This window comes from Oncorhynchus clarkii, chromosome 1 (assembly GCF_045791955.1).
Source record: "Oncorhynchus clarkii lewisi isolate Uvic-CL-2024 chromosome 1, UVic_Ocla_1.0, whole genome shotgun sequence".
In the NCBI taxonomy this organism is placed as follows: Eukaryota; Metazoa; Chordata; class Actinopteri; order Salmoniformes; family Salmonidae; genus Oncorhynchus; species Oncorhynchus clarkii.
In genome coordinates this window covers 83,872,588-83,897,036 of record NC_092147.1, presented here as the reverse complement: position 1 = coordinate 83,897,036, position 24,449 = coordinate 83,872,588, and the positions used below count along the sequence as shown (strand labels likewise).

Below are 24,449 nucleotides of genomic sequence, written 5' to 3'. Positions count from 1 at the left end.
CCTACCTCCCTGACCCCCCCTACCTCCCTGACTCCCCCCTCTCCCCTACCTCCCTGACCCCCCCTACCTCCCTGACCCCCCCTACCTCCCTGACTCCCCCCTCTCCCCTACCTCCCTGTCTTCCCCCTCTCCCCTACCTCCCTCTCTCCCCTGACTCCCCCCTCTCCCCTACCTCCCTGACCCCCCCCTACCTCCCTGACCCCCTACCTACCTCCCTGACTCCCCCCTCTCCCCTACCTCCCTGTCTTCCCCCTCTCCCCTACCTCCCTGACCCCCCCTACCTCCCTGACTCCCCCCTCTCCCCTACCTCCTTCTCTCTCCTGACTCCCCCCTCTCCCCTACCTCCCTGTCTCCCCCCTCTCCCCTACCTCCCTGTCTTCCCCCTCTCCCCTACCTCCCTCTCTCCCCTACCTCCCTGACTCCCCCCTCTCCCCTACCTCCCTGACCCCCCCTACCTCCCTGACCCCCTACCTACCTCCCTGACTCCCCCCTCTCCCCTACCTCCCTGTCTTCCCCCTCTCCCCTACCTCCCTCTCTCCCCTACCTCCCTGACTCCCCCCTCTCCCCTACCTCCCTGACCCCCCCCCTACCTCCCTGACCCCCTACCTACCTCCCTGTCTCCCCCCTCTCCCCTACCTCCTTCTCTCTCCTGACTCCCCCCTCTCCCCTACCTCCCTGTCTCCCCCCTCTCCCCTACCTCCCTGACCCCCCCTACCTCCCTGACTCCCCTGCCGGTCCCTGAGGTTAATGGGTGTTCAACCTTTCCATTATCCCCATCAGTCCTGAATTAGCTGCTGAATGATGTGTGTATTAATATAATATATATGGTAATGTCTCAGGTCTAATTAAGGCTGGGTCCAGGCCGCCATGCAAGGGAATGGTCTGATCATGTGTAAAATTGATTTGAGGAGGAGAAATGTGATAGAGAGAGAGAGCAGGAGGGAGAGGGAGGGAGGTAGAGAGGGAGAAGGGGCCTGGGAGAAATGTGATAGAGAGAGAGCAGGAGGAAGAGGGAGGGAGGTAGAGAGGGAGAAGAGGCCTGGGAATCAGCACAGATTCACACTCTCTTGAAGACCACACACCCACTCATAGGAGGGAGTGCCAGAAAAGTGCTGGCCTGTGTGGAATAAAAATATCTAACTTTCTCTCTCTCCTCTCTCTCTCCCTCTCTCTCTCTCTCTCTCTCCCTGTCTCTCTCTCTCTCTCTTTCTCTCTCCCTGTCTCTCTCTCTCTCTCTCTCTCTCTCTCTCTCTCTCCTCTCCACTGGTCTTCTTCCTATTAAGAAAATAGGTTGAATCAGCAGCTGTAAATATTTATTTAAATATACATGTCTTTTTTCGAGGAATCTTTAGTGAGCTAATTTGAATACACATTTTCCCCTCTTTTTCTTCTGCCTTCGTCTAAGGAATAGTAAGCAGGAGAAGGAGAGTAGACCATCCTAGTCATAGTATCAACTCATCCTCTAAGGAAGGAGAGTAGACCATCCTAGTCATAGTATCAACTCATCCTCTAAGGAAGGAGAGTAGACCATCCTAGTCATAGTATCAACTCATCCTCTAAGGAATAGTAAGCAGGAGAAGGAGAGTAGACCATCCTAGTCATAGTATCAACTCATCCTCTAAGGAAGGAGAGTAGACCATCCTAGTCATAGTATCAACTCATCCTCTAAGGAAGTAGAGTAGACCATCCTAGTCATAGTATCAACTCATCCTCTAAGGAAGGAGAGTAGACCATCCTAGTCATAGTATCAACTCATCCTCTAAGGAATAGTAAACAGGAGAAGGAGAGTAGACCATCCTAGTCATAGTATCAACTCATCCTCTAAGGAAGGAGAGTAGACCATCCTAGTCATAGTATCAACTCATCCTCTAAGGAATAGTAAGCAGGAGAAGGAGAGTAGACCATCCTAGTCATAGTATCACCTCGTCCTCTAAGGAATAGTAAACAGGAGAAGGAGAGTAGACCATCCTAGTCATAGTATCAACTCATCCTCTAAGGAAGGAGAGTAGACCATCCTAGTCATAGTATCACCTCATCCTCTAAGGAAGGAGAGTAGACCATCCTAGTCATAGTATCAACTCATCCTCTAAGGAATAGTAAACAGGAGAAGGAGAGTAGACCATCCTAGTCATAGTATCACCTCATCCTCTAAGGAAGGAGAGTAGACCATCCTAGTCATAGTATCAACTCATCCTCTAAGGAAGGAGAGTAGACCATCCTAGTCATAGTATCAACTCATCCTCTAAGGAATAGTAAGCAGGAGAAGGAGAGTAGACCATCCTAGTCATAGTATCACCTCATCCTCTAAGGAAGGAGAGTAGACCATCCTAGTCATAGTATCACCTCATCCTCTAAGGAAGGAGAGTAGACCATCCTAGTCATAGTATCAACTCATCCTCTAAGGAATAGTAAACAGGGGGGGGAGAAGGAGAGTAGACCATCCTAGTCATAGTATCACCTCATCCTCTAAGGAAGGAGAGTAGACCATCCTAGTCATAGTATCAACTCATCGTCTAAGGAATAGTAAGCAGGAGAAGGAGAGTAGACCATCCTAGTCATAGTATCAACTCATCCTCTAAGGAAGGACAGTAGACCATCCTAGTCATAGTATCACCTCATCCTCTAAGGAAGGAGAGTAGACCATCCTAGTCATAGTATCAACTCATCCTCTAAGGAAGGAGAGTAGACCATCCTAGTCATAGTATCACCTCATCGTCTAAGGAAGGAGAGTAGACCATCCTAGTCATAGTATCAACTCATCCTCTAAGGAATAGTAAGCAGGAGAAGGAGAGTAGACCATCCTAGTCATAGTATCACCTCATCCTCTAAGGAAGGAGAGTAGACCATCCTAGTCATAGTATCAACTCATCCTCTAAGGAAGGAGAGTAGACCATCCTAGTCATATTATCACCTCATCCTCTAAGGAAGGAGAGTAGACCATCCTAGTCATAGTATCAACTCATCCTCTAAGGAAGGAGAGTAGACCATCCTAGTCATATTATCACCTCATCGTCTAAGGAAGGAGAGTAGACCATCCTAGTCATAGTATCAACTCATCCTCTAAGGAATAGTAAGCAGGAGAAGGAGAGTAGACCATCCTAGTCATAGTATCACCTCATCCTCTAAGGAAGGAGAGTAGACCATCCTAGTCATAGTATCAACTCATCCTCTAAGGAAGGAGAGTAGACCATCCTAGTCATATTATCACCTCATCCTCTAAGGAAGGAGAGTAGACCATCCTAGTCATAGTATCAACTCATCCTCTAAGGAAGGAGAGTAGACCATCCTAGTCATATTATCAACTCATCCTCTAAGGAAGGAGAGTAGACCATCCTAGTCATATTATCACCTCATCCTCTAAGGAAGGAGAGTAGACCATCCTAGTCATAGTATCAACTCATCCTCTAAGGAAGGAGAGTAGACCATCCTAGTCATATTATCACCTCATCCTCTAAGGAAGGAGAGTAGACCATCCTCGTCATAGTATCAACTCATCCTCTAAGGAAGGAGAGTAGACCATCCTAGTCATAGTATCAACTCATCCTCTAAGGAATAGTAAACAGGAGAAGGAGAGTAGACCATCCTAGTCATAGTATCACCTCATCCTCTAAGGAAGGAGAGTAGACCATCCTAGTCATAGTATCACCTCATCCTCTAAGGAAGGAGAGTAGACCATCCTAGTCATAGTATCAACTCATCCTCTAAGGAAGGAGAATAGACCATCCTAGTCATAGTATCACCTCATCGTCTAAGGAATAGTAAGCAGGAGAAGGAGAGTAGACCATCCTAGTCATAGTATCACCTCATCCTCTAAGGAAGGAGAGTAGACCATCCTAGTCATAGTATCAACTCATCCTCTAAGGAATAGTAAACAGGAGAAGGAGAGTAGACCATCCTAGTCATAGTATCAACTCATCCTCTAAGGAAGGAGAGTAGACCATCCTAGTCATAGTATCACCGCATCCTCTAAGGAAGTAGAGTAGACCATCCTAGTCATAGTATCAACTCATCCTCTAAGGAAGGAGAGTAGACCATCCTAGTCATAGTATCAACTCATCCTCTAAGGAATAGTAAACAGGAGAAGGAGAGTAGACCATCCTAGTCATAGTATCAACTCATCCTCTAATGAATAGTAAGCAGGAGAAGGAGAGTAGACCATCCTAGTCATAGTATCAACTCATCCTCTAAGGAAGGAGAGTAGACCATCCTAGTCATAGTATCACCTCATCCTCTAAGGAAGGAGAGTAGACCATCCTAGTCATAGTATCACCTCATCCTCTAAGGAAGGAGAGTAGACCATCCTAGTCATAGTATCACCTCATCCTCTAAGGAATAGTAAGCAGGAGAAGGAGAGTAGACCATCCTAGTCATAGTATCAACTCATCCTCTAAGGAAGGAGAGTAGACCATCCTAGTCATAGTATCACCTCATCCTCTAAGGAAGGAGAGTAGACCATCCTAGTCATAGTATTACCTCATCCTCTAAGGAAGGAGAGTAGACCATCCTAGTCATAGTATCACCTCATCCTCTAAGGAATAGTAAGCAGGAGAAGGAGAGTAGACCATCCTAGTCATAGTATCAACTCATCCTCTAAGGAAGGAGAGTAGACCATCCTAGTCATAGTATCAACTCATCCTCTAAGGAATAGTAAACAGGAGAAGGAGAGTAGACCATCCAATTCATAGTATCACCTCATCCTCTAAGGAAGGAGAGTAGACCATCCTAGTCATAGTATCACCTCATCCTCTAAGGAAGGAGAGTAGACCATCCTAGTCATAGTATCACCTCATCCTCTAAGGAAGGAGAGTAGACCATCCTAGTCATAGTATCACCTCATCCTCTAAGGAAGGAGAGTAGACCATCCTAGTCATAGTATCAACTCATCCTCTAAGGAAGGAGAGTAGACCATCCTAGTCATAGTATCACCTCATCCTCTAAGGAAGGAGAGTAGACCATCCTAGTCATAGTATCAACTCATCCTCTAAGGAAGGAGAGTAGACCATCCTAGTCATAGTATCACCTCATCCTCTAAGGAAGGAGAGTAGACCATCCTAGTCATAGTATCAACTCATCCTCTAAGGAAGGAGAGTAGACCATCCTAGTCATATTATCACCTCATCCTCTAAGGAAGGAGAGTAGACCATCCTAGTCATAGTATCAACTCATCCTCTAAGGAATAGTAAGCAGGAGAAGGAGAGTAGACCATCCCTAGTCATAGTATCACCTCATCCTCTAAGGAAGGAGAGTAGACCATCCTAGTCATAGTATCAACTCATCCTCTAAGGAAGGAGAGTAGACCATCCTAGTCATAGTATCACCTCATCCTAGTTGTTGTTGTTACATGTTGATTACTTCTACGAGCAGTTATCATTCACCTGATAATAAGACGAGATGTGGTGATTATTTTGTTAACATATGATTGGCTGCTGGTTAACCTGGGTGGGGTTATCATTCACCTGATAATAAGACGAGATGTGGTGATTATTTTGTTAACATATGATTGGCTGCTGGTTAACCTGGGTGGGGTTATCATTCACCTGATAATAAGACGAGATGTGGTGATTATTTTGTTAACATATGATTGGCTGCTGGTTAACCTGGATGTGGGGGTATCATTGGTCACTTGGCAAGAAAACCCCTCATCTAACACACCTGGTTCTAAAACCTACAGGAGGGTTGGAGTTAAAACCTACAGGAGGGTTGGAGTTAAAACCTACAGGAGGGTCTCTCTCCAGGAACAGGGTTGGAGTTAAAATCTACAGGGGGGTCTCTCTCCAGGAACAGGGTTGGAGTTAAAATCTACAGGGGGGTCTCTCTCCAGGAACAGGGTTGGTGAGCCCTGCACTAGACATGTAGGCTGACATAAGGGCGATGGGGACGAGTGTGAATGACTCAGAGGTAAACGTGGGGGTGACCCCTGACCCCATCCATACAGGTTGAGTAAATTAGGACAAGAGGGAGCATAATAGTGTATCACAAGAGAAAAAGGTTTGGGTAGAGGAGCGTGTGTCGGGAGGGAACTAGTCAGTGTTTCTGACTACAGTGTTTCCAAGTGTGTCGACTAGAACTAAAACGCTAAAATAAAAGTCGCTTTCTTCTCTGGTAAAGCTTTGCTGTCTATCTCTAGCCACCGCTCTCTGAAGACGGAGGGAGACCAAAACAACAACAAGAAGAAGGGAACAATAGCAACAACAAGGCGGCCATTATCGTGGGGCCTTTTCAGTCTTCTAATGAAAGACTTCTGTTTAAAAGAAAACCCCCTCCCTTTCTTCTCTCTCCCGTTTAATAAATGACAATGTTTTGATGCTGAATGTGATTCCTGTTTCATGAGGAATTCTAACCCCTCTTTGTCTCTCTGTCCTCTGTCTTTCATTCTGTTTGTCTCTCTGTCCTGTCTTTCATTCTGTTTGTCTCTCTGTCCTCTGTCTTTCATTCTGTTTGTCTCTCTGTCCTCTGTCTTTCCTTCTGTTTGTCTCTCTGTCCTCTGACTTTCATTCTGTTTGTCTCTGTCCTCTGTCTTTCATTCTGTTTGTCTCTCTGTCCTCTGTCTTTCATTCTGTTTGTCTCTCTGTCCTCTGTCTTTCATTCTGTTTGTCTCTCTGTCCTCTGTCTTTCATTCTGTTTGTCTCTCTGTCCTCTGTCTTTCATTCTGTTTGTCTCTCTGTCCTCTGTCTTTCATTCTGTTTGTCTCTCTGTCCTCTGTCTTTCCTTCTGTTTGTCTCTCTGTCCTCTGTCTTTCCTTCTGTTTGTCTCTCTGTCCTCTGTCTTTCATTCCGTTTGTCTCTGTCCTCTGTCTTTCATTCTGTTTGTCTCTCTGTCCTCTGTCTTTCATTCTGTTTGTCTCTCTGTCCTCTGTCTTTCCTTCTGTTTGTCTCTCTGTCCTGTCTTTCATTCTGTTTGTCTCTCTGTCCTCTGTCTTTCATTCTCTTTGTCTCTCTGTCCTCTGTCTTTCCTTCTGTTTGTCTCTCTGTCCTCTGTCTTTCATTCTGTTTGTCTCTCTGTCCTCTGTCTTTCATTCTGTTTGTCTCTCTGTCCTCTGTCTTTCATTCTCTTTGTCTCTCTGTCCTTTGTCTTTCATTCTGTTTGTCTCTCTGTCCTCTGTCTTTCCTTCTGTTTGTCTCTCTGTCCTCTGTCTTTCCTTCTGTTTGTCTCTCTGTCCTCTGTCTTTCCTTCTGTTTGTCTCTCTGTCCTCTGTCTTTCATTCTGTTTGTCTCTCTGTCCTCTGTCTTTCATTCTGTTTGTCTCTCTGTCCTGTCTTTCATTCTGTTTGTCTCTCTGTCCTCTGTCTTTCATTATGTTTGTCTCTCTGTCCTCTGTCTTTCATTCTGTTTGTCTCTCTGTCCTCTGTCTTTCATTCTGTTTGTCTCTCTGTCCTGTCTTTCATTCTGTTTGTCTCTCTGTCCTCTGTCTTTCATTCTGTTTGTCTCTCTGTCCTCTGTCTTTCCTTCTCTTTGTCTCTCTGTCCTCTGTCTTTCATTCTGTTTGTCTCTCTGTCCTCTGTCTTTCATTCTGTTTGTCTCTCTGTCCTCTGTCTTTCATTCTGTTTGTCTCTCTTTCCTCTGTCTTTCATTCAGTTTGTCTCTCTGTCCTCTGTCTTTCCTTCTGTTTGTCTCTCTGTCCTCTGCCTTCCGGCGCCGACAGAGATGGCCGCCTCGCTTCGCGTTCCACAAGCATTTCGCTACACTTGCATTAACATCTGCTAACCATGTGTATGTGACAAATAAAATTTGATAAATTTGATTTGATTTGTTTGTCTCTCTGTCCTCCCTCTTATTTTCTCTCTTCTCCTCCGTCTCCCCCTCTTCTCTGTCTTCTCCTCCGTCTCCCCCTCTTCTCTCTCTTCTCCTCCATCTCCCCCTCTTCTCTCTCTTCTCCTCCGTCTCCCCCTCTTCTCTGTCTTCTCCTCCGTCTCCCCCTCTTCTCTCTCTTCTCCTCCATCTCCCCCTTCTCTCTCTTTTCCTCCATCTCCCCCTCTTCTCTCTCTCTCTTCTCTTCCGTCTCCCCCTCTTCTCTCTCTCTCTTCTCCTCCGTCTCCCCCTCTCTTCTCTCTCTCTCTTCTCTTCCATCTCCCCCTCTTCTCTCTCTCTCTTCTCCTCCGTCTCCCCCTCTTCTTTCTCTCTCTTCTCCTCCGTCTCCCCCTCTTCTCTCTCTTCTCCTCCATCTCCCCCTCTTCTCTCTCTTCTCCTCCGTCTCCCCCTCTTCTCTCTCTTCTCCTCCGTCTCCCCCTCTTCTCTCTCTTCTCCTCCGTCTCCCCCTCTTCTTTCTCTCTCTTCTCCTCCGTCTCCCCGTCTTCTCTCTCTTCTCCTCCATCTCCCCCTCTTCTCTCTCTTCTCCTCCGTCTCCCCCTCTTCTCTCTCTTCTCCTCCGTCTCCCCCTCTTCTCTCTCTTCTCCTCCGTCTCCCCCTCTTCTCTCTCTTCTCCTCCGTCTCCCCCTCTTCTCTCTCTTCTCCTCCGTCTCCCCCTCTTCTCTCTCTTCTCCTCCGTCTCCCCCTCTTCTCTCTCTTCTCCTCCGTCTCCCCCTCTTCTCTGTCTTCTCCTCCGTCTCCCCCTCTTCTCTCTCTTCTCCTCCGTCTCCCCCTCTTCTCTCTCTTCTCCTCCGTCTCCCCCTCTTCTCTCTCTCTCTCTTCTCCTCCGTCTCCCCCTCTTCTCTCTCTTCTCCTCCGTCTCCCCCTCTTCTCTCTCTCTCTCTTCTCCTCCGTCTCCCCCTCTTCTCTCTGTTCTCCTCCGTCTCCCCCTCTTCTCTCTCTTCTCCTCCGTCTCCCCCTCTTCTCTCTCTTCTTCTCCGTCTCCCCCTCTTCTCCTCCGTCTCCCCCTCTCTTCTCTCTCTCTCTTCTCTTCCGTCTCCCCCTCTTCTCTCTCTCTCTTCTCCTCCGTCTCCCCCTCTTCTCTCTCTCTCTTCTCCTCCGTCTCCCCCTCTTCTCTCTGTTCTCCTCCGTCTCCCCCTCTTCTCTCTCTTCTCCTCCGTCTCCCCCTCTTCTCTCTGTTCTCCTCTGTCTCCCCCTCTTCTCTCTCTTCTCCTCCGTCTCCCCCTCTTCTCTCTCTTCTCCTCCGTCTCCCCCTCTTCTCTCTCTTCTCCTCCGTCTCCCCCTCTTCTTTCTCTTCTCCTCCGTCTCCCCCTCTTCTCTCTCTTCTCCTCCGTCTCCCCCTCTTCTTTCTCTTCTCCTCCGTCTCCCCCTCTTCTCTCTCTTCTCCTCCGTCTCCCCCTCTTCTCTCTCTTCTCCTCCGTCTCCCCCTCTTCTCTCTGTTCTCCTCCGTCTCCCCCTCTTCTCTCTCTTCTCCCCCGTCTCCCCCTCTGTTCTCCCTCTACCAGAAGGCGTTCAAAGACACCAGTCAGTACGTTGTCGGGGAGCTGTCTGCTCTGGAGAGCGAGCAGCGCCACATCGACGCCCGGGCGGCGCGCGTGGAGAAGAGGCTACGCTATCTCATGGACACAGGTACCAAGCCCAATTACACTGGAAAACTGTTTTGGCAAATTGAGCGTTTCACACAAACTCTCACGGAGTTGGGGAAGTGTGTGTGAGGCTGTAGTGTCCCAAATGACACCCTATTCCCTACGTAGTGCGCACTACTTTTATGGAGCCCCAATGCACTATATAAGGAATAGAGGTCCATTTGGGATGCGGTGTGGAATCTTTGAAGCAGTGAATGTTGTGTAGCTACGGAGGGAGGGAGGGAGGGAGGGAGGGAGGCGATACGAGGGGCTGGCTGGTGGATATGAAAAGGGGGGAGGAAATGGGGGAGAGTGGGAGTAGAGGGTGATAGAAGGGGGAGAAGGAGGATAGATGGTGGGAGAGCGAAGGGGGGAGAGAAGGGGAGACCTCTCTGGGCCAGGGTGATAAGAGAGTCTTCATGGGAAATGATAACCAGGCCTGATAGTGTCCCACCAGTGTGGTGGGGGGGGAGCCCCCAGCCAGCCTGATAGTGGGGTGGGGGGAGCCCAGCCAGCCTGCTCAGCTCACACTGAACAGTGTGCTCAGCCATGCATAGCCCCCCCTCCCCCAGTACATATCTGGTCTTCAATGATATGCAGCAGAAGGGGAGAGGTGGATGATTGGTGGGGGTTAAGTGAGAGGGGGGGGGCATTTAAAATAATGCAAGAGGTAACACACACACTGAGAACACAACACAACACACACACACTTAACCCAACATACACACACAGACTCACACACTCAGAAGTGTGATCTTTTGGCTTCCATACAGGCTGATTGGTGTGGTTGGAAAGCGTTGGCTGATGGGTAACCTTGTAGAGACATGAAACAGACAGGTGTCTGAGCCAAGGGGCTCGGTTCCATTGAGTCCTGTACTGAAATAACAGAATAGGACTGCGGCACAAATTGTACCCTATTCCCTACATTGTGCACTACTTTTGACCAGATCTCCCATAGGGCTCCCGTCTAAAGTAGTGCACTTTGGGATGCCATTTGGGATGCAGTCTAGCATTCTGTTACTGCCTCTAAACAATTTATCCTCACCACAGAGCGGACTTACGAAAAAGGGAAGAAAAGAGAGAGGGGAGGAGAGATAGAGAGGGGGAGGAGAGAGAGAGAAGGGGGAGGAGAGATAGAGAGGGGGGAGGAGAGATAGAGAGGGGGGAGGAGAGATAGAGAGGGGGAGGAGAGATAGAGAGGGGGGAGGAGAGATAGAGAGGGGGAGGAGAGATAGAGAGGGGGGAGGAGAGATAGAGAGGGGGGAGGAGAGATAGAGAGGGGGGAGGAGAGATAGAGAGGGGGAGAGAGAGAGAGGGGGGGGAGAGGGTGAGGAGAGAGAGAGAGGGGGGAGGAGAGATAGAAAGGGGGGAGGGGAGAGAGAGAGGGGGGAGGGGAGAGAGAGAGGGGGGAGGGAAGAGAGAGGGGGTGGAGGAGAGAGATAGGGGGAAGAGAGAGAGGGGGATAAGAGAGAGAGAGGGGAGAAGAGAGAGAGAGAGGATAAGAGCGAGAGAGAGGATAAGAGCGAGAGAGGGGGGATAAGAGCGAGAGAGGGAGGATAAGAGCGAGAGAGGGGGGATAAGAGCGAGAGAGGGGGGATAAGAGCGAGAGAGGGGGGAGAAGAGCGAGAGAGGGGAGAAGAGCGAGAGAGGGAGAAGAGAGGGAGAGGGGGGAGAAGAGAGAGAGAGGGGAGTAGAGAGAGAGAGGGGGGAGTAGAGAGAGAGAGAGAGGGGAGAAGAGAGAGAGAGAGAAGAGGGAGAGAAGAGAGAGGGGGAGAAGAGCGAGAGGGGGAGAAGAGAGAGGGAGAGAAGAGAGAGAGGGGGAGGAGAGAGAGGGAGAGAAGAGAGAGGGGGAGAAGAGAGGGAGAGAGAGGGGGAGAAGAGAGGGGGAGAAAGCAACACCAGGGTGGAGGGATTAAGGATTTTACTGCTCCTCCTATATCGAGACATCTCTCCTCTCTCTGTTTCTCTCTCTCTCTCCCTCCCTCCATCTCTGTTTGTTGCATATGCCTCCCTCCATCCTTCTCCTCTCTTCCTCTCTCCCTCTATCCCTTCTCTCATCCCTCCCTCCCTCCCTCTCTCTCTCCCCCTCTATCTCTCTCTCCCCCTCCCTCTCCATCCACCCCTCTTTGTCTCCCTCCATCTCTCTCTCCCTCATCCTTCCATATCCTCTACCCCTGTAGGAGTGAATACCATTGTGTCAATCTGAAGGGTTTTTTCCCCCACTGCTGATAAAGTAGCCTTAGCTGGATACGTTGTTTACTGGAAAACACACACACACACACACACACACACACACACACACACACACTGTCACCACACCCTGTTTTCCACAAACACACACCTTGAGCCAGATTGATATTGCACAGCTCCAGCCCAGCCAGCCCCCCTGTAAATAATCAGATAGTAGACAGGTAGTGAGGCAGCAGGATGGAGGATGGATGCAGCCGACACAATAATACTGGTAGTATCAGAGAGAGAAGAATTCACCCCCGTATACGTCCCCAGAAACACCTTGTAGCATCACTCAATGACATGGACGAAATGTAGTTTGGGTAAACACGGAGTGAGTTAGTGTTGGGGGGGGAGTGTTTGTATTCGCTTCTTCTATTTCCCTCTCTTCCTGGTCCTCGAAGGCTGCAACGGTATTCGTTCACCTGTTTCCTCTCTTTCTTTTTTTCCTCCCCTCTTCTCTCCTCCTCCCCTCTCTCTTCCTCCACTCCTCTCTCCTCCCCTCCTCCCCTCTCTCTTCCTTCACTCTTCTCTCCTCCTCCCCTCCCCTCTCTTCCTCCTCTCTCCTCCCCTCCTCCCCTCTCTCTTCCTCCACTCCTCTCTCCTCCCCTCTCTCTTCCTTCACTCTTCTCTCCTCCTCCCCTCCCCTCCGGACTTTCCAAGACGTCCTACTTGTCATTGTTAAATAAATAAATGTAATAAATATCTTGACGTATTTACCTGTGACTTGGCCACTCAGGAACATTCACTGTCTTCTTGGTAAAGCAGTCTGTCGTTTAGGTTCGTATTGTGGAGTAACTACGTTGTTGATCCGTCCTCAGTTTTCTCCAATCACAGCCATTAAACTCTGTAACTGTTTTAAAGTCACCATTGGCCTCATGGTGAAATCCCTGAGAGGTTTCCTTCCTCTCCGGCAACTGAGTTAGGAAGGACACCTGTATCTTTGTAGTGACTGGGTGTATTGATACACCATCCAGTGTAATTAATAACTTCACCATGTTCAAAGGGATATTCAATGTCAGCTTTTATTTACCCATCTACCAATAGGTGCCCTTCTTTGTGAGGCATTGGAAAACCTCCCTGGTCTTTGTGGTTGAATCTGTGTTTGAAATTCACAGCTCGACTGAGGGACCTTATAGATAATTGTATGTGTGGGTAAAAAGAGATGAGGTAGTTATTACAAAATCACGTTGAACACTAGTATTGCAGACCGAGTGAATCCATCCAACTTACTATGTGACTTGTTCAGCACATGTTTCCTCCTGAACTTTAGGCTTGACATAACAAAGGGGTGTAATACTGATTGACTCCAGACATTTCAGCTTCTCATTTTTAATTAGTTTGTCAAAATGTTGAAAAACATAATTCCACTTTGACATTATTGTGTGTAGTGACCAAAACAATCTAACTTGAATCCATTTTAAATTCATGCTGTCAAACAACATTTTAATAAAGTGGAGGGGTGTGAGTACCTTCTGAAGGCCCTGTCTGGCTAGCTGGTCCTGTCCCATGTGGGGGGTCTGTCTGTCTGTCTAGCTGGTCCTGTCCCATGTCAGGCCCTGTCTGGCTAGCTGGTCCTGTCCCATGGCAGGCCCTGTCTGGCTAGCTGGTCCTGTCCCATGGCAGCCTCTGTCTGTCTAGCTGGTCCTGTCCCATGTGGGGGGTCTGTCTGGCTATCTGGTCCTTTCCCATGGCAGGCCCTGTCTGTCTAGCTGGTCCTGTCCCATGTCAGGCCCTGTCTGTCTAGCTGGTCCTGTCCCATGGCAGGCTCTGTCTGGCTAGCTGGTCCTGTCCCATGGCAGGCCCTGTCTGTCTAGCTGGTCCTGTCCCATGTCAGGCCCTGTCTGTCTAGCTGGTCCTGTCCCATGGCAGGCCCTGTCTGTCTAGCTGGTCCTGTCCCATGGCAGGCCCTGTCTGTCTAGCTGGTCCTGTCCCATGTGGGGGGTCTGTCTGGCTAGCTGGTCCTGTCCCATGGCAGGCCCTGTCTAGCTGGTCCTGTCCCATGTCCCATGACAGGCCCTGTCTAGCTGGTCCTGTCCCATGTGGGGGGTCTGTCTGTCTAGCTGGTCCTGTCCCATGGCAGCCTCTGTCTGTCTAGCTGGTCCTGTCCCATGTGGGGGGTCTGTCTGTCTAGATGGTCCTGTCCCATGGCAGCCTCTGTCTGTCTAGCTGGTCCTGTCCCATGGCAGGCCCTGTCTGTCTAGCTGGTCCTGTCCCATGTCAGGCCCTGTCTGTCTAGCTGGTCCTGTCCCATGTCAGGCCCTGTCTGTCTAGCTGGTCCTGTCCCATGTCAGGCCCTGTCTGTCTAGCTGGTCCTGTCCCATGTCAGGCCCTGCCTGTCTAGCTGGTCCTGTCCCCTGGCAGGCCCTGTCTGTCTAGCTGGTCCTGTCCCATGGCAGGCCCTGTCTGTCTAGCTGGTCCTGTCCCATGGCAGGCCCTGTCTGTCTAGCTGGTCCTGTCCCATGTGGGGGGTCTGTCTGGCTAGCTGGTCCTGTCCCATGACAGGCCCTGTCTAGCTGGTCCTGTCCCATGTGGGGGGTCTGTCTGTCTAGCTGGTCCTGTCCCATGGCAGCCTCTGTCTGTCTAGCTGGTCCTGTCCCATGTGGGGGGGTCTGTCTGTCTAGATGGTCCTGTCCCATGGCAGCTTCTGTCTGTCCAGCTGGTCCTGTCCCATGTCAGGCCCTGTCTGTCTAGCTGGTCCTGTCCCATGTCAGGCCCTGTCTGTCTAGCTGGTCCTGTCCCATGTCAGGCCCTGTCTGTCTAGCTGGTCCTGTCCCATGTCAGTTCCTGTCTGTCTAGCTGGTCCTGTCCCATGTGGGGGGTCTTTAAGAAGGGCCATAGCATGGCATGTAGACTCATCTTGACATCAGACTACTTTAGAGGTCTGAAAACATCTGAATAACTTGGTTCTGGAGCGTACTGTTCTGTTAACGTGTGTGTGTGTTTGGGCTTGTGGTTGGATCAGAAGAGACCGTTGACTCATTCTTGATCTGTTTTCTTCAACACGTTTTCTTCCCCCCATCTTTTCCTCCTCTCCTTTTCTCTCTCCCCCTCTTCCCCTTCTCGCTGCCTCTCTTATTTTCTCTCTTTCTCTCTCCTTCTCCTTTCCATTTCTCTCTCCTTCTCCTTTCCATTTCTCTCTCCTTCTCCTTTCCATTTCTCTCTCCCTTCTCTCTTTCTCTCTCCTTCTCCTTTCCATTTCTCTCTCCCTTCTCTCTTTCTCTCTCCTTCTCCTTTCCATTTCTCTCTCCCTTCTCTCTTTCTCTCTCCTTCTCCTTTCCATTTCTCTCTCCCTTCTCTCTTTCTCTCTCCCTTCTCTCTTTCTCTCTCCTTCTCCTTTCCATTTCTCTCTCCCTTCTCTCTTTCTCTCTCCTTCTCCTATCCATTTCTCTCTCTCCCACCTCTTTATTTCTCTCTTTCTCTCCTTTCCATTTCTTTCTCCCTTCTCTCTTTCTCTCTCTCCTTCTCCTTTCCATTTCTCTCTCCCTTCTCTCTTTCTCTCTCCTTCTCCTATCCATTTCTCTCTCTCCCACCTCTTTATTTCTCTCTCCCTTCTCTCTTTCTCTCTCTTTCTCCTTTCCATTTCTTTCTCCCTTCTCTCTCTCTCCTTCTCCTTTCCATTTCTCTCTCCCTTCTCTCTTTCTCTCTCCTTCTCCTATCCATTTCTCTTTCTCCCACCTCTTTATTTCTCTCTCCCTTCTCTCTTTCTCTCTCTTTCTCCTTTCCATTTCTTTCTCCCTTCTCTCTTTCTCTCTCTCCTTCTCCTTTCCATTTCTCTCTCCCTTCTCTCTTTCTCTCTCCTTCTCCTATCCATTTCTCTCTCTCCCACCTCTTTATTTCTCTCTCCCTTCTCTCTTTCTCTCTCTCCCACCTCTTTATTTCCTCTCTCTCTCCTCCCCCTCCCTCTCTCTCCTCCCCCTCCCTCTCTTCCTCTCCCCGTATTCCCCAGTTTCTTCCCCCAGCAATGCTTTCTGAGTTCTGCACCGGTTCTCTCTTTTTCTATTACGCGGTACGAGACGGTGGTTCTCCCCAGATGAATACAAAGTAATTGGGGTGGTTAATTTATTTACTGGGAGGCAGTTCACAGCACATTGAATAATAGAGATAATTGAACAAGAATTGTCAAGTGTCTTCTGATATCAGGCACATTACAGAAGAGAGAGTGGCATAAAACTGCCTTTCTATGCTTCCATTGTTTATGGTAATGAAGTACAGCCATTAATTCCTCGGTGGCCTTCCAAGCTTATGGCAGGCCCCATTGTTGTGTGTGTATTAATATGTAATCAGTAAATAGTTTAATTTCCTAATCTGCGTTGGGAGAATTCACTTTCTAACAGCTCTTAATTACTGCAGGGTTCTAACGAGCCCCATCGCCGTGCCGACGCAGAGCACGGAAGCCAGGCAGCCAATCAGAGTGCGGCGGTGGGTCGGGGGGGGGGGGGGGGGGGATTTGAATTCCTGAGGCGCCGCTCTCTGCCTAATGAACTTGTTATTCCGGGACTGGGGGGAGTAGAGTGTCCTTCACAGCATAGCAGTTCACAACGTTGGGAGAACGCTCACCTAATGTTAGGGTGATAATAATAGTTATTGATGATATTTATAACGAAAGTCATATTTTATCACGATGATACATTACCTTTATTCCTGGGCTGACGGGAGTGGTGTGTTTCCTTCACAGCATAGCAGTTGACCACGTTGGGAGAGCGTTTACCGAATGTTAGAATAATAAATATTAATAAATGTTTGGACACACCTACTTATTCAAGGGTTTTTCTGTATTTTTACTATTTTCTACATAACTGTGAAGACATCAACACTATGAAATAACACATATGGAATCATGTAGCAACCAAAATAGTGTTAAAAGAATCCAAATATATTTTATATTTGAGATTCTTCAAAGTAGCCACCTTTTCCACCGGACATTAGACCGGTGGAAATCTGCCCTTTGGTGATGAGTCCAAATTTGAGATTTTTGGATCCAACTGCCGTGTCTTTGTGAGACGCAGATTATGTTAACGGATGATCTCTGCATGTGTGGTTCCCACCATGAAGCATGGAGGAGGAGGTGTGTGACGGTGCTATGCTGGTGACACTGTCAGTGATTTGTTTAGAATTCAAGGCACACTTAACCAGCATGGCTACCACAGCATACTGCAGCGATACACCCTCCCATCTGGTTTGGGCCTAGTGGGACTATCATTTGATTTTCAACAGGACAATGACCCAGAACACACCTCCCAGGCTGTGTAAGGGCTATTTGATTAAGAAGGAGAGTGATGGAGGACTGCATCAGATGACCTGGCCTCCACAATCATCCAACCTCAACTCAGTTGAGATGGTTTGGGATGAGTTGGACCGCAGATTGAAGATAAAGCAGCCAACAGGTGCTCAGCATATGTGGGAACTCCTTCCAGGCTGTTGGAACAGCATTCCTCATGAAGCTGGTTGAGAGAATGCCAAGAGTGTGCAAAGCTGCCATCAAGGCAACTTTGAGGAATCTAAAATATATTTTGATTTAACACTTTTTTGGTTACTACATGATTCCATATGTGTTATTTCATAGTGTTGATGTCTTGACTATTATTCTACAATGTAGAAAATAGTAAAAATAAAGAAAAACCCTTGAATGAGTAGGTGTGTTCCAACTTTTGACTGGTACTGTATATATATATTTTAAGTTTGTTATTTTAGTTATTATTATAACTACAATATGATACCCCAGGGCTGGTGTGTGTCCTTCACATCATAGCGGTTAAAAATAATAATAAATATTATTATTGATAATATTTATAATTAAAATAAATTAATTTCTCTGTTTTAATCAGGTGAGTCTTTGAGTATCAATAGTAAAATTATATGTGTGTCTTTTAGTTATTGTTATTAGTCTGATTCTATACCTTCATTGTCCACTGTCTCTATTTCTACCATCATCATCATCTTCATCTTTATTATAACTATCATTGATATTATTGTTCTCATTACTTCAATGCCTCTTCCTGTCAGACGGAGGTGTCGCTGCCTCTTCCTGTCAGACGGAGAGGTGTCGCTGCCTCTTCCTGTCAGACGGAGGTGTCTCTGCCTCTTCCTGTCAGACGGAGGTGTCTCTGCCTCTTCCTGTCAGGCGGAGGTGTCGCTGCCTCTTCCTGTCAGACGGAGGTGTCTCTGCCTCTTCCTGTCAGACGGAGGTGTCGCTGCCTCTTCCTGTTAGACGGAGGTGTCTCTGCCTCTTCCTGTCAGACGGAGGTGTCTCTGTCTCTTCCTGTCAGACGGAGGTGTCGCTGCCTCTTCCTGTCAGACGGAGGTGTCGCTGTCTCTTCCTGTCAGACAGAGAGGTGTCGCTGCCTCTTCCTGTCAGACGGAGGTGTCGCTGCCTCTTCTTGTCAGACGGAGGTGTCGCTGCATCTTCCTGTCAGGCGGAGGTGTCGCTGCCTCTTCCTGTCAGACGGAGGTGTCGCTGCCTCTTCCTGTCAGGCGGAGGTGTCGCTGCCTCTTCCTGTCAGACGGAGGTGTCGCTGTCTCTTCCTGTCAGACGGAGAGGTGTCGCTGCCTCTTCCTGTCAGACGGAGAGGTGTCGCTGTCTCTTCCTGTCAGACGGAGGTGTCTCTGCCTCTTCCTGTCAGACGGAGGTGTTGCACTAAGAAAGAAAACATTTTAAATCAAATACAGGACTTGACTGATTCCTTTTTCATCCGTGTGGCGCTAAGGGGCCTCAGATATCAAATATATATCTAACACTTAATGTCTTTATTTGGAATAGTATTTATTTGGTACTGGAGCTGAATGGTTTTGTATTGTTATCATTCTAAATAGCCCTGTCAACATCATCAGTATTATCCATCCTGTATTGTGTGATATTTGTCCCAAAGAAAAATATCACATTTATAGAAATTTCAGCTATTCAAAATACAGAATAGGATTTAAATGTTTTCTATTCAGCGTTTTGGAATCCTCTGGCCTTCTTCTGAATGCCCCCGACCCCACCTGCCCCCTGTACCTATCTACACACACACACACACACACACCCACTCGCCCACATGACTATTTATACCTACATCCTATTCCAAATGACTATATAACCTGTAACAATGGACGCAATTATCTAAAGAATGGCGATCAGCACGGCGCCGAGCCGCCCTCACCTGCTGCACTCTAGATAAGCGATAAACAAGAAGTGTGTGTGTGTGAGACTGCGTGTGTGTGTGTGTGAGACTGCGTGTGTGTGTGTGTGAGACTGTGTGTGTGAGACTGCGTGTGTGTGTGTGTGAGACTGCGTGTGTGTGTGTGTGAGACTGTGTGTGTGTGTGTGTGAGACTGCGTGTGTGTTTGAATCAGTTTTTAGCCTGGCGCATAATGAACAGATGTTTAAAAAGTGCACTCGAGGATGATGAGATTATTGCCACTGGGTTTTATTGCTGCCTAATCCCTTTCTGTGAGCAGAGGCATCACACGAGAGGAAGAGGGGATATGGCCATACAGCCAGAGGTGTGTGTGGTGGTGGGTGGGGATACAGCCATATGGCTTAATGCACCTTACAGACCTACAGACAGACAGACCTACGCACAGACAGACAGACCTACGCACAGACAGACAGACCTACACACAGACATACGGGACAGGCCACCAATATGTTTTGTATCTTCAGTATAAATTAAGTGTTCTTTGTTATTATTATTTTGTGTCGTCATCAGCCTCTAGTGTCGTCAGCAGCCTCTAGTGTAGTGTCGTCAGCAGCCTCTAGTGTAGTCGTCAGTCTCTAGTGTAGTGTAGTCATCAGCCTCTAGTGTAGTCATCAGCCTCTAGTGTAGTGTAGTCATCAGCCTCTAGTGTAGTCATCAGCCTCTAGTGTAGTCATCAGCCTCTAGTGTCGTCATCAGCCTCTAGTGTAGTGTAGTCATCAGCCTCTAGTGTAGTCATCAGCCTCTAGTGTAGTGTAGTCATCAGCCTCTAGTGTAGTCATCAGCCTCTAGTGTAGTGTAGTCATCAGCCTCTAGTGTAGTGTAGTCATCAGCCTCTAGTGTAGTCATCAGCCTCTAGTGTCGTCATCAGCCTCTAGTGTAGTGTAGTCATCAGCCTCTAGTGTAGTGTAGTCATCAGCCTCTAGTGTAGTCAGCAGCCTCTAGTGTAGTGTAGTCATCAGCCTCTAGTGTAGTCAGCAGCCTCTAGTGTAGTGTAGTCATCAGCCTCTAGTGTAGTCATCAGCCTCTAGTGTAGTGTAGTCATCAGCCTCTAGTGTAGTGTAGTCATCAGCCTCTAGTGTAGTGTAGTCATCAGCCTCTAGTGTAGTCATCAGCCTCTAGTGTAGTCAGCAGCCTCTAGTGTAGTGTAGTCAGCAGCCTCTAGTGTAGTCATCAGCCTCTAGTGTAGTCAGCAGCCTCTAGTGTAGTGTAGTCATCAGCCTCTAGTGTAGTCAGCAGCCTCTAGTGTAGTGTAGTCAGCAGCCTCTAGTGTAGTCATCAGCCTCTAGTGTAGTCAGCAGCCTCTAGTGTAGTCAGCAGCCTCTAGTGTAGTAGTGTAGTCAGCAGCCTCTAGTGTAGTCAACAGGCTCTAGTGTAGTAGTGTAGTCAGCAGCCTCTAGTGTAGTAGTGTAGTCAGCAGCCTCTAGTGTAGTAGTGTAGTCAGCAGCCTCTAGTGTAGTCAGCAGCCTCTAGTGTAGTAGTGTAGTCAGCAGCCTCTAGTGTAGTAGTGTAGTCAGCAGCCTCTAGTGTAGTCAGCAGCCTCTAGTGTAGTAGTGTAGTCAGCAGCCTCTAGTGTAGTAGTGTAGTCAGCAGCCTCTAGTGTAGTAGTGTAGTCAACAGCCTCTAGTGTAGTCAACAGCCTCTAGTGTAGTAGTGTAGTCAACAGCCTCTAGTGTGGTAGTGTAGTCAGCAGCCTCTAGTATAGTAGTGTAGTCAACAGCCTCTAGTGTGGTAGTGTAGTCAGCAGCCTCTAGTATAGTAGTGTAGTCAACAGGCTCTAGTTACGCTGATTTTGAAGCGACATGAGTGGTGTGAGAGTGATGCGTTACTCTCTGAGTTACACACCAACACACACACACAGACAGACTCTCTCTCTTCACACACACACAGCCAGTGTCTGCGGCTTCGGGTATATTATCAGACCTCCAGTTCTTTCAGGAACGTATGGCTGCTAAAGAAGCTTAGCATTAATGAATGTAACTATGTCCAGATGACACCGTGCTGGAGCCTTGTAAGCTGCAGGCAAGACTCGTCTTCACCCCGTATGCCAGGGTTTAAAGACACAAGAATGGCATTTCACCAACTTTAATGGGATACCCAGTATAATCTGGCAGCACCAAGAGAAGAAAAAGTGTTCCCACTATAATACTCTGGGAGGGAGGGAGGGAGGGAGGGGAGGGGTTGTTGTGTCTACTGTAATCAGCATTCCCTCGTTTTGTTGTTGTGTTGTCATAGCCTTTTCTCTCTCTCTCTCTCTCGTTGTTTTTTTTGTGTACATGAATGTTGGTTAGGTAAGTCGTTGACCGAGTCATTGTCTTGTAACGGCTATGGACGAGTCGTTGTCTTGGTAACGGCTATAGCCGAGTCGTTGTCTTGTTAACGGCTATAGCCGAGTCGGTGTCTTGTAACAGCTATGGACGAGTCGTTGTCTTGTAACAGCTATGGACGAGTCGTTGTCTTGTAACAGCTATGGACGAGTCGTTGTCTTGTTAACGGCTATGGACGAGTCGTTGTCTTGGTAACGGCTATAGCCGAGTCGTTGTCTTGTTAACGGCTATAGCCGAGTCGTTGTCTTGTAACAGCTATGGACGAGTCGTTGTCTTGTTAACGGCTATAGCCGAGTCGTTGTCTTGTAACAGCTATGGACGAGTCGTTGTCTTGTAACAGCTATGGACGAGTCGTTGTCTTGGTGACAGCTATGGACGAGTCGGTGTCTTGTTAACGGCTATGGACGAGTCGGTGTCTTGTTAACGGCTATAGCCGAGTCGTTGTCTTGGTAACGGCTATGGACGAGTCGGTGTCTTGTAACAGCTATGGACGAGTCGGTGTCTTGTTAACGGCTATGGCCGAGTTGTTGTCTTGGTAACGGCTATGGACGAGTCGTTGTCTTGGTGACAGCTATGGACGAGTCGTTGTCTTGTAACAGCTATGGCCGAGTCGGTGTCTTGTTAACGGCTATGGCCGAGTCGTTGTCTTGTTAACGGCTATAGCCGAGTCGTTGTCTTGTTAACGGCTATGGACGAGTCGTTGTCTTGGTAACGGCTATAGCCGAGTCGTTGTCTTGTTAACGGCTATAGCCGAGTCGGTGTCTTGTAACAGCTATGGACGAGTCGTTGTCTTGTAACAGCTATGGACGAGTCGTTGTCTTGTAACAGCTATGGACGAGTCGTTGTCTTGTTAACGGCTATGGACGAGTCGTTGTCTTGGTAACGGCTATAGCCGAGTCGTTGTCTTGTTAACGGCTATAGCCGAGTCGTTGTCTTGTAACAGCTATGGACGAGTCGTTGTCTTGTTAACGGCTATAGCCAAGTCGTTGTCTTGTAACAGCTATGGACGAGTCGTTGTCTTGTAACAGCTATGGACGAGTCGTTGTCTTGGTGACAGCTATGGACGAGTCGGTGTCTTGTTAACGGCTATGGACGAGTCGGTGTCTTGTTAACGGCTATAGCCGAGTCGTTGTCTTGGTAACGGCTATGGACGAGTCGGTGTCTTGTAACAGCTATGGACGAGTCGGTGTCTTGTTAACGGCTATGGCCGAGTTGTTGTCTTGGTAACGGCTATGGACGAGTCGTTGTCTTGGTGACAGCTATGGACGAGTCGTTGTCTTGTTAACGGCTATGGACGAGTCGTTGTCTTGTAACAGCTATGGACGAGTCGGTGTCTTGTTAACGGCTATAGCCGAGTCGTTGTCTTGGTAACGGCTATGGACGAGTCGGTGTCTTGTAACAGCTATGGCCGAGTCGTTGTCTTGTAACAGCTATGGCCGAGTCGTTGTCTTGTTAACGGCTATAGCCGAGTCGTTGTCTTGTTAACGGCTATAGCCGAGTCGTTGTCTTGGGAACAGCTATGGACGAGTCGTTGTCTTGGTGACAGCTATGGACAAGTCGTTGTCTTGGTGACAGCTATGGACGAGTCGGTGTCTTGTTAACGGCTATAGCCGAGTCGTTGTCTTGGTAACGGCTATGGACGAGTCGTTGTCTTGTAGCGGCTATGGACGAGTCGGTGTCTTGTTAACGGCTATAGCCGAGTTGTTGTCTTGTAACAGCTATGGCCGAGTTGTTGTCTTGGTAACGGCTATGGACGAGTCGTTGTCTTGTAACAGCTATGGACAAGTCGTTGTCTTGGTGACAGCTATGGACGAGTCGGTGTCTTGTTAACGGCTATAGCCGAGTCGTTGTCTTGGTAACGGCTATGGACGAGTCGTTGTCTTGTAGCGGCTATGGACGAGTCGTTGTCTTGGTAACGGCTATGGACGAGTCGGTGTCTGTTAACGGCTATAGCCGAGTCGTTGTCTTGGTAACGGCTATGGACGAGTCGTTGTCTTGTAGCGGCTATAGCCGAGTCGTTGTCTTGGTGACAGCTATGGCCGAGTCGTTGTCTTGTAACAGCTATGGCCGAGTCGTTGTCTTGTTAACGGCTATAGCCGAGTCGTTGTCTTGTTAACGGCTATAGCCGAGTCGTTGTCTTGGGAACAGCTATGGACGAGTCGTTGTCTTGGTAACGGCTATGCCGAGTCGTTGTCTTGTTAACGGCTATGGCCGAGTCGTTGTCTTGGTAACGGCTATGGACGAGTCGTTGTCTTGTAACAGCTATGGCCGAGTCGTTGTCTTGTAACAGCTATGGACGAGTCGTTGTCTTGGTGACAGCTATGGACGAGTCGGTGTCTTGTTAACGGCTATAGCCGAGTCGTTGTCTTGGTAACGGCTATGGACGAGTCGTTGTCTTGTAGCGGCTATGGACGAGTCGTTGTCTTGGTAACGGCTATGGACGAGTCGTTGTCTTGTTAACGGCTATGGACGAGTCGGTGTCTTGTTAACGGCTATAGCCGAGTCGTTGTCTTGGTAACGGCTATGGACGAGTCGTTGTCTTGTAGCGGCTATGGACGAGTCGTTGTCTTGGTAACGGCTATGGACGAGTCGGTGTCTTGTTAACGGCTATAGCCGAGTCGTTGTCTTGGTGACAGCTATGGCCGAGTCGTTGTCTTGTAACAGCTATGGCCGAGTCGTTGTCTTGGTAACGGCTATGTACGAGTCGTTGTCTTGGTGACAGCTATGGACGAGTCGGTGTCGTTTTAACGGCTATAGCCGAGTCGTTGTCTTGGTAACGGCTATGGACGAGTCGTTGTCTTGTAGCGGCTATGGACGAGTCGTTGTCTTGGTAACGGCTATGGACGAGTCGGTGTCTTGTTAACGGCTATAGCCGAGTTGTTGTCTTGTAACAGCTATGGCCGAGTTGTTGTCTTGGTAACGGCTATGGACGAGTCGTTGTCTTGGTGACAGCTATGGACGAGTCGGTGTCTTGTTAACGGCTATAGCCGAGTCGTTGTCTTGGTAACGGCTATGGACGAGTCGTTGTCTTGTAGCGGCTATGGACGAGTCGTTGTCTTGGTAACGGCTATGGACGAGTCCGTGTCTGTTAACGGCTATAGCCGAGTCGTTGTCTTGGTAACGGCTATGGACGAGTCGTTGTCTTGTAGCGGCTATGGACGAGTCGTTGTCTTGGTAACAGCTATGGACGAGTCGGTGTCTTGTTAACGGCTATAGCCGAGTCGTTGTCTTGGTGACAGCTATGGCCGAGTCGGTGTCTTGTAACAGCTATGGCCGAGTCGTTGT

General features: G+C 48.6%; 1 protein-coding gene across 1 annotated transcript in view; it reads left to right on the top strand.

Moving 5' to 3' along the window:
• LOC139409794 (EH domain binding protein 1) overlaps window positions 1-24,449 on the top strand; it is a 388,012-nt gene that overhangs the window by 302,337 nt on the left and 61,226 nt on the right. Inside the window, exon 24 of the mRNA XM_071155208.1 lies at window positions 9,311-9,434. Within this exon, the coding sequence (XP_071011309.1) occupies window positions 9,311-9,434 (124 nt within the window). The remainder of the gene's footprint in view (window positions 1-9,310; window positions 9,435-24,449) is intronic.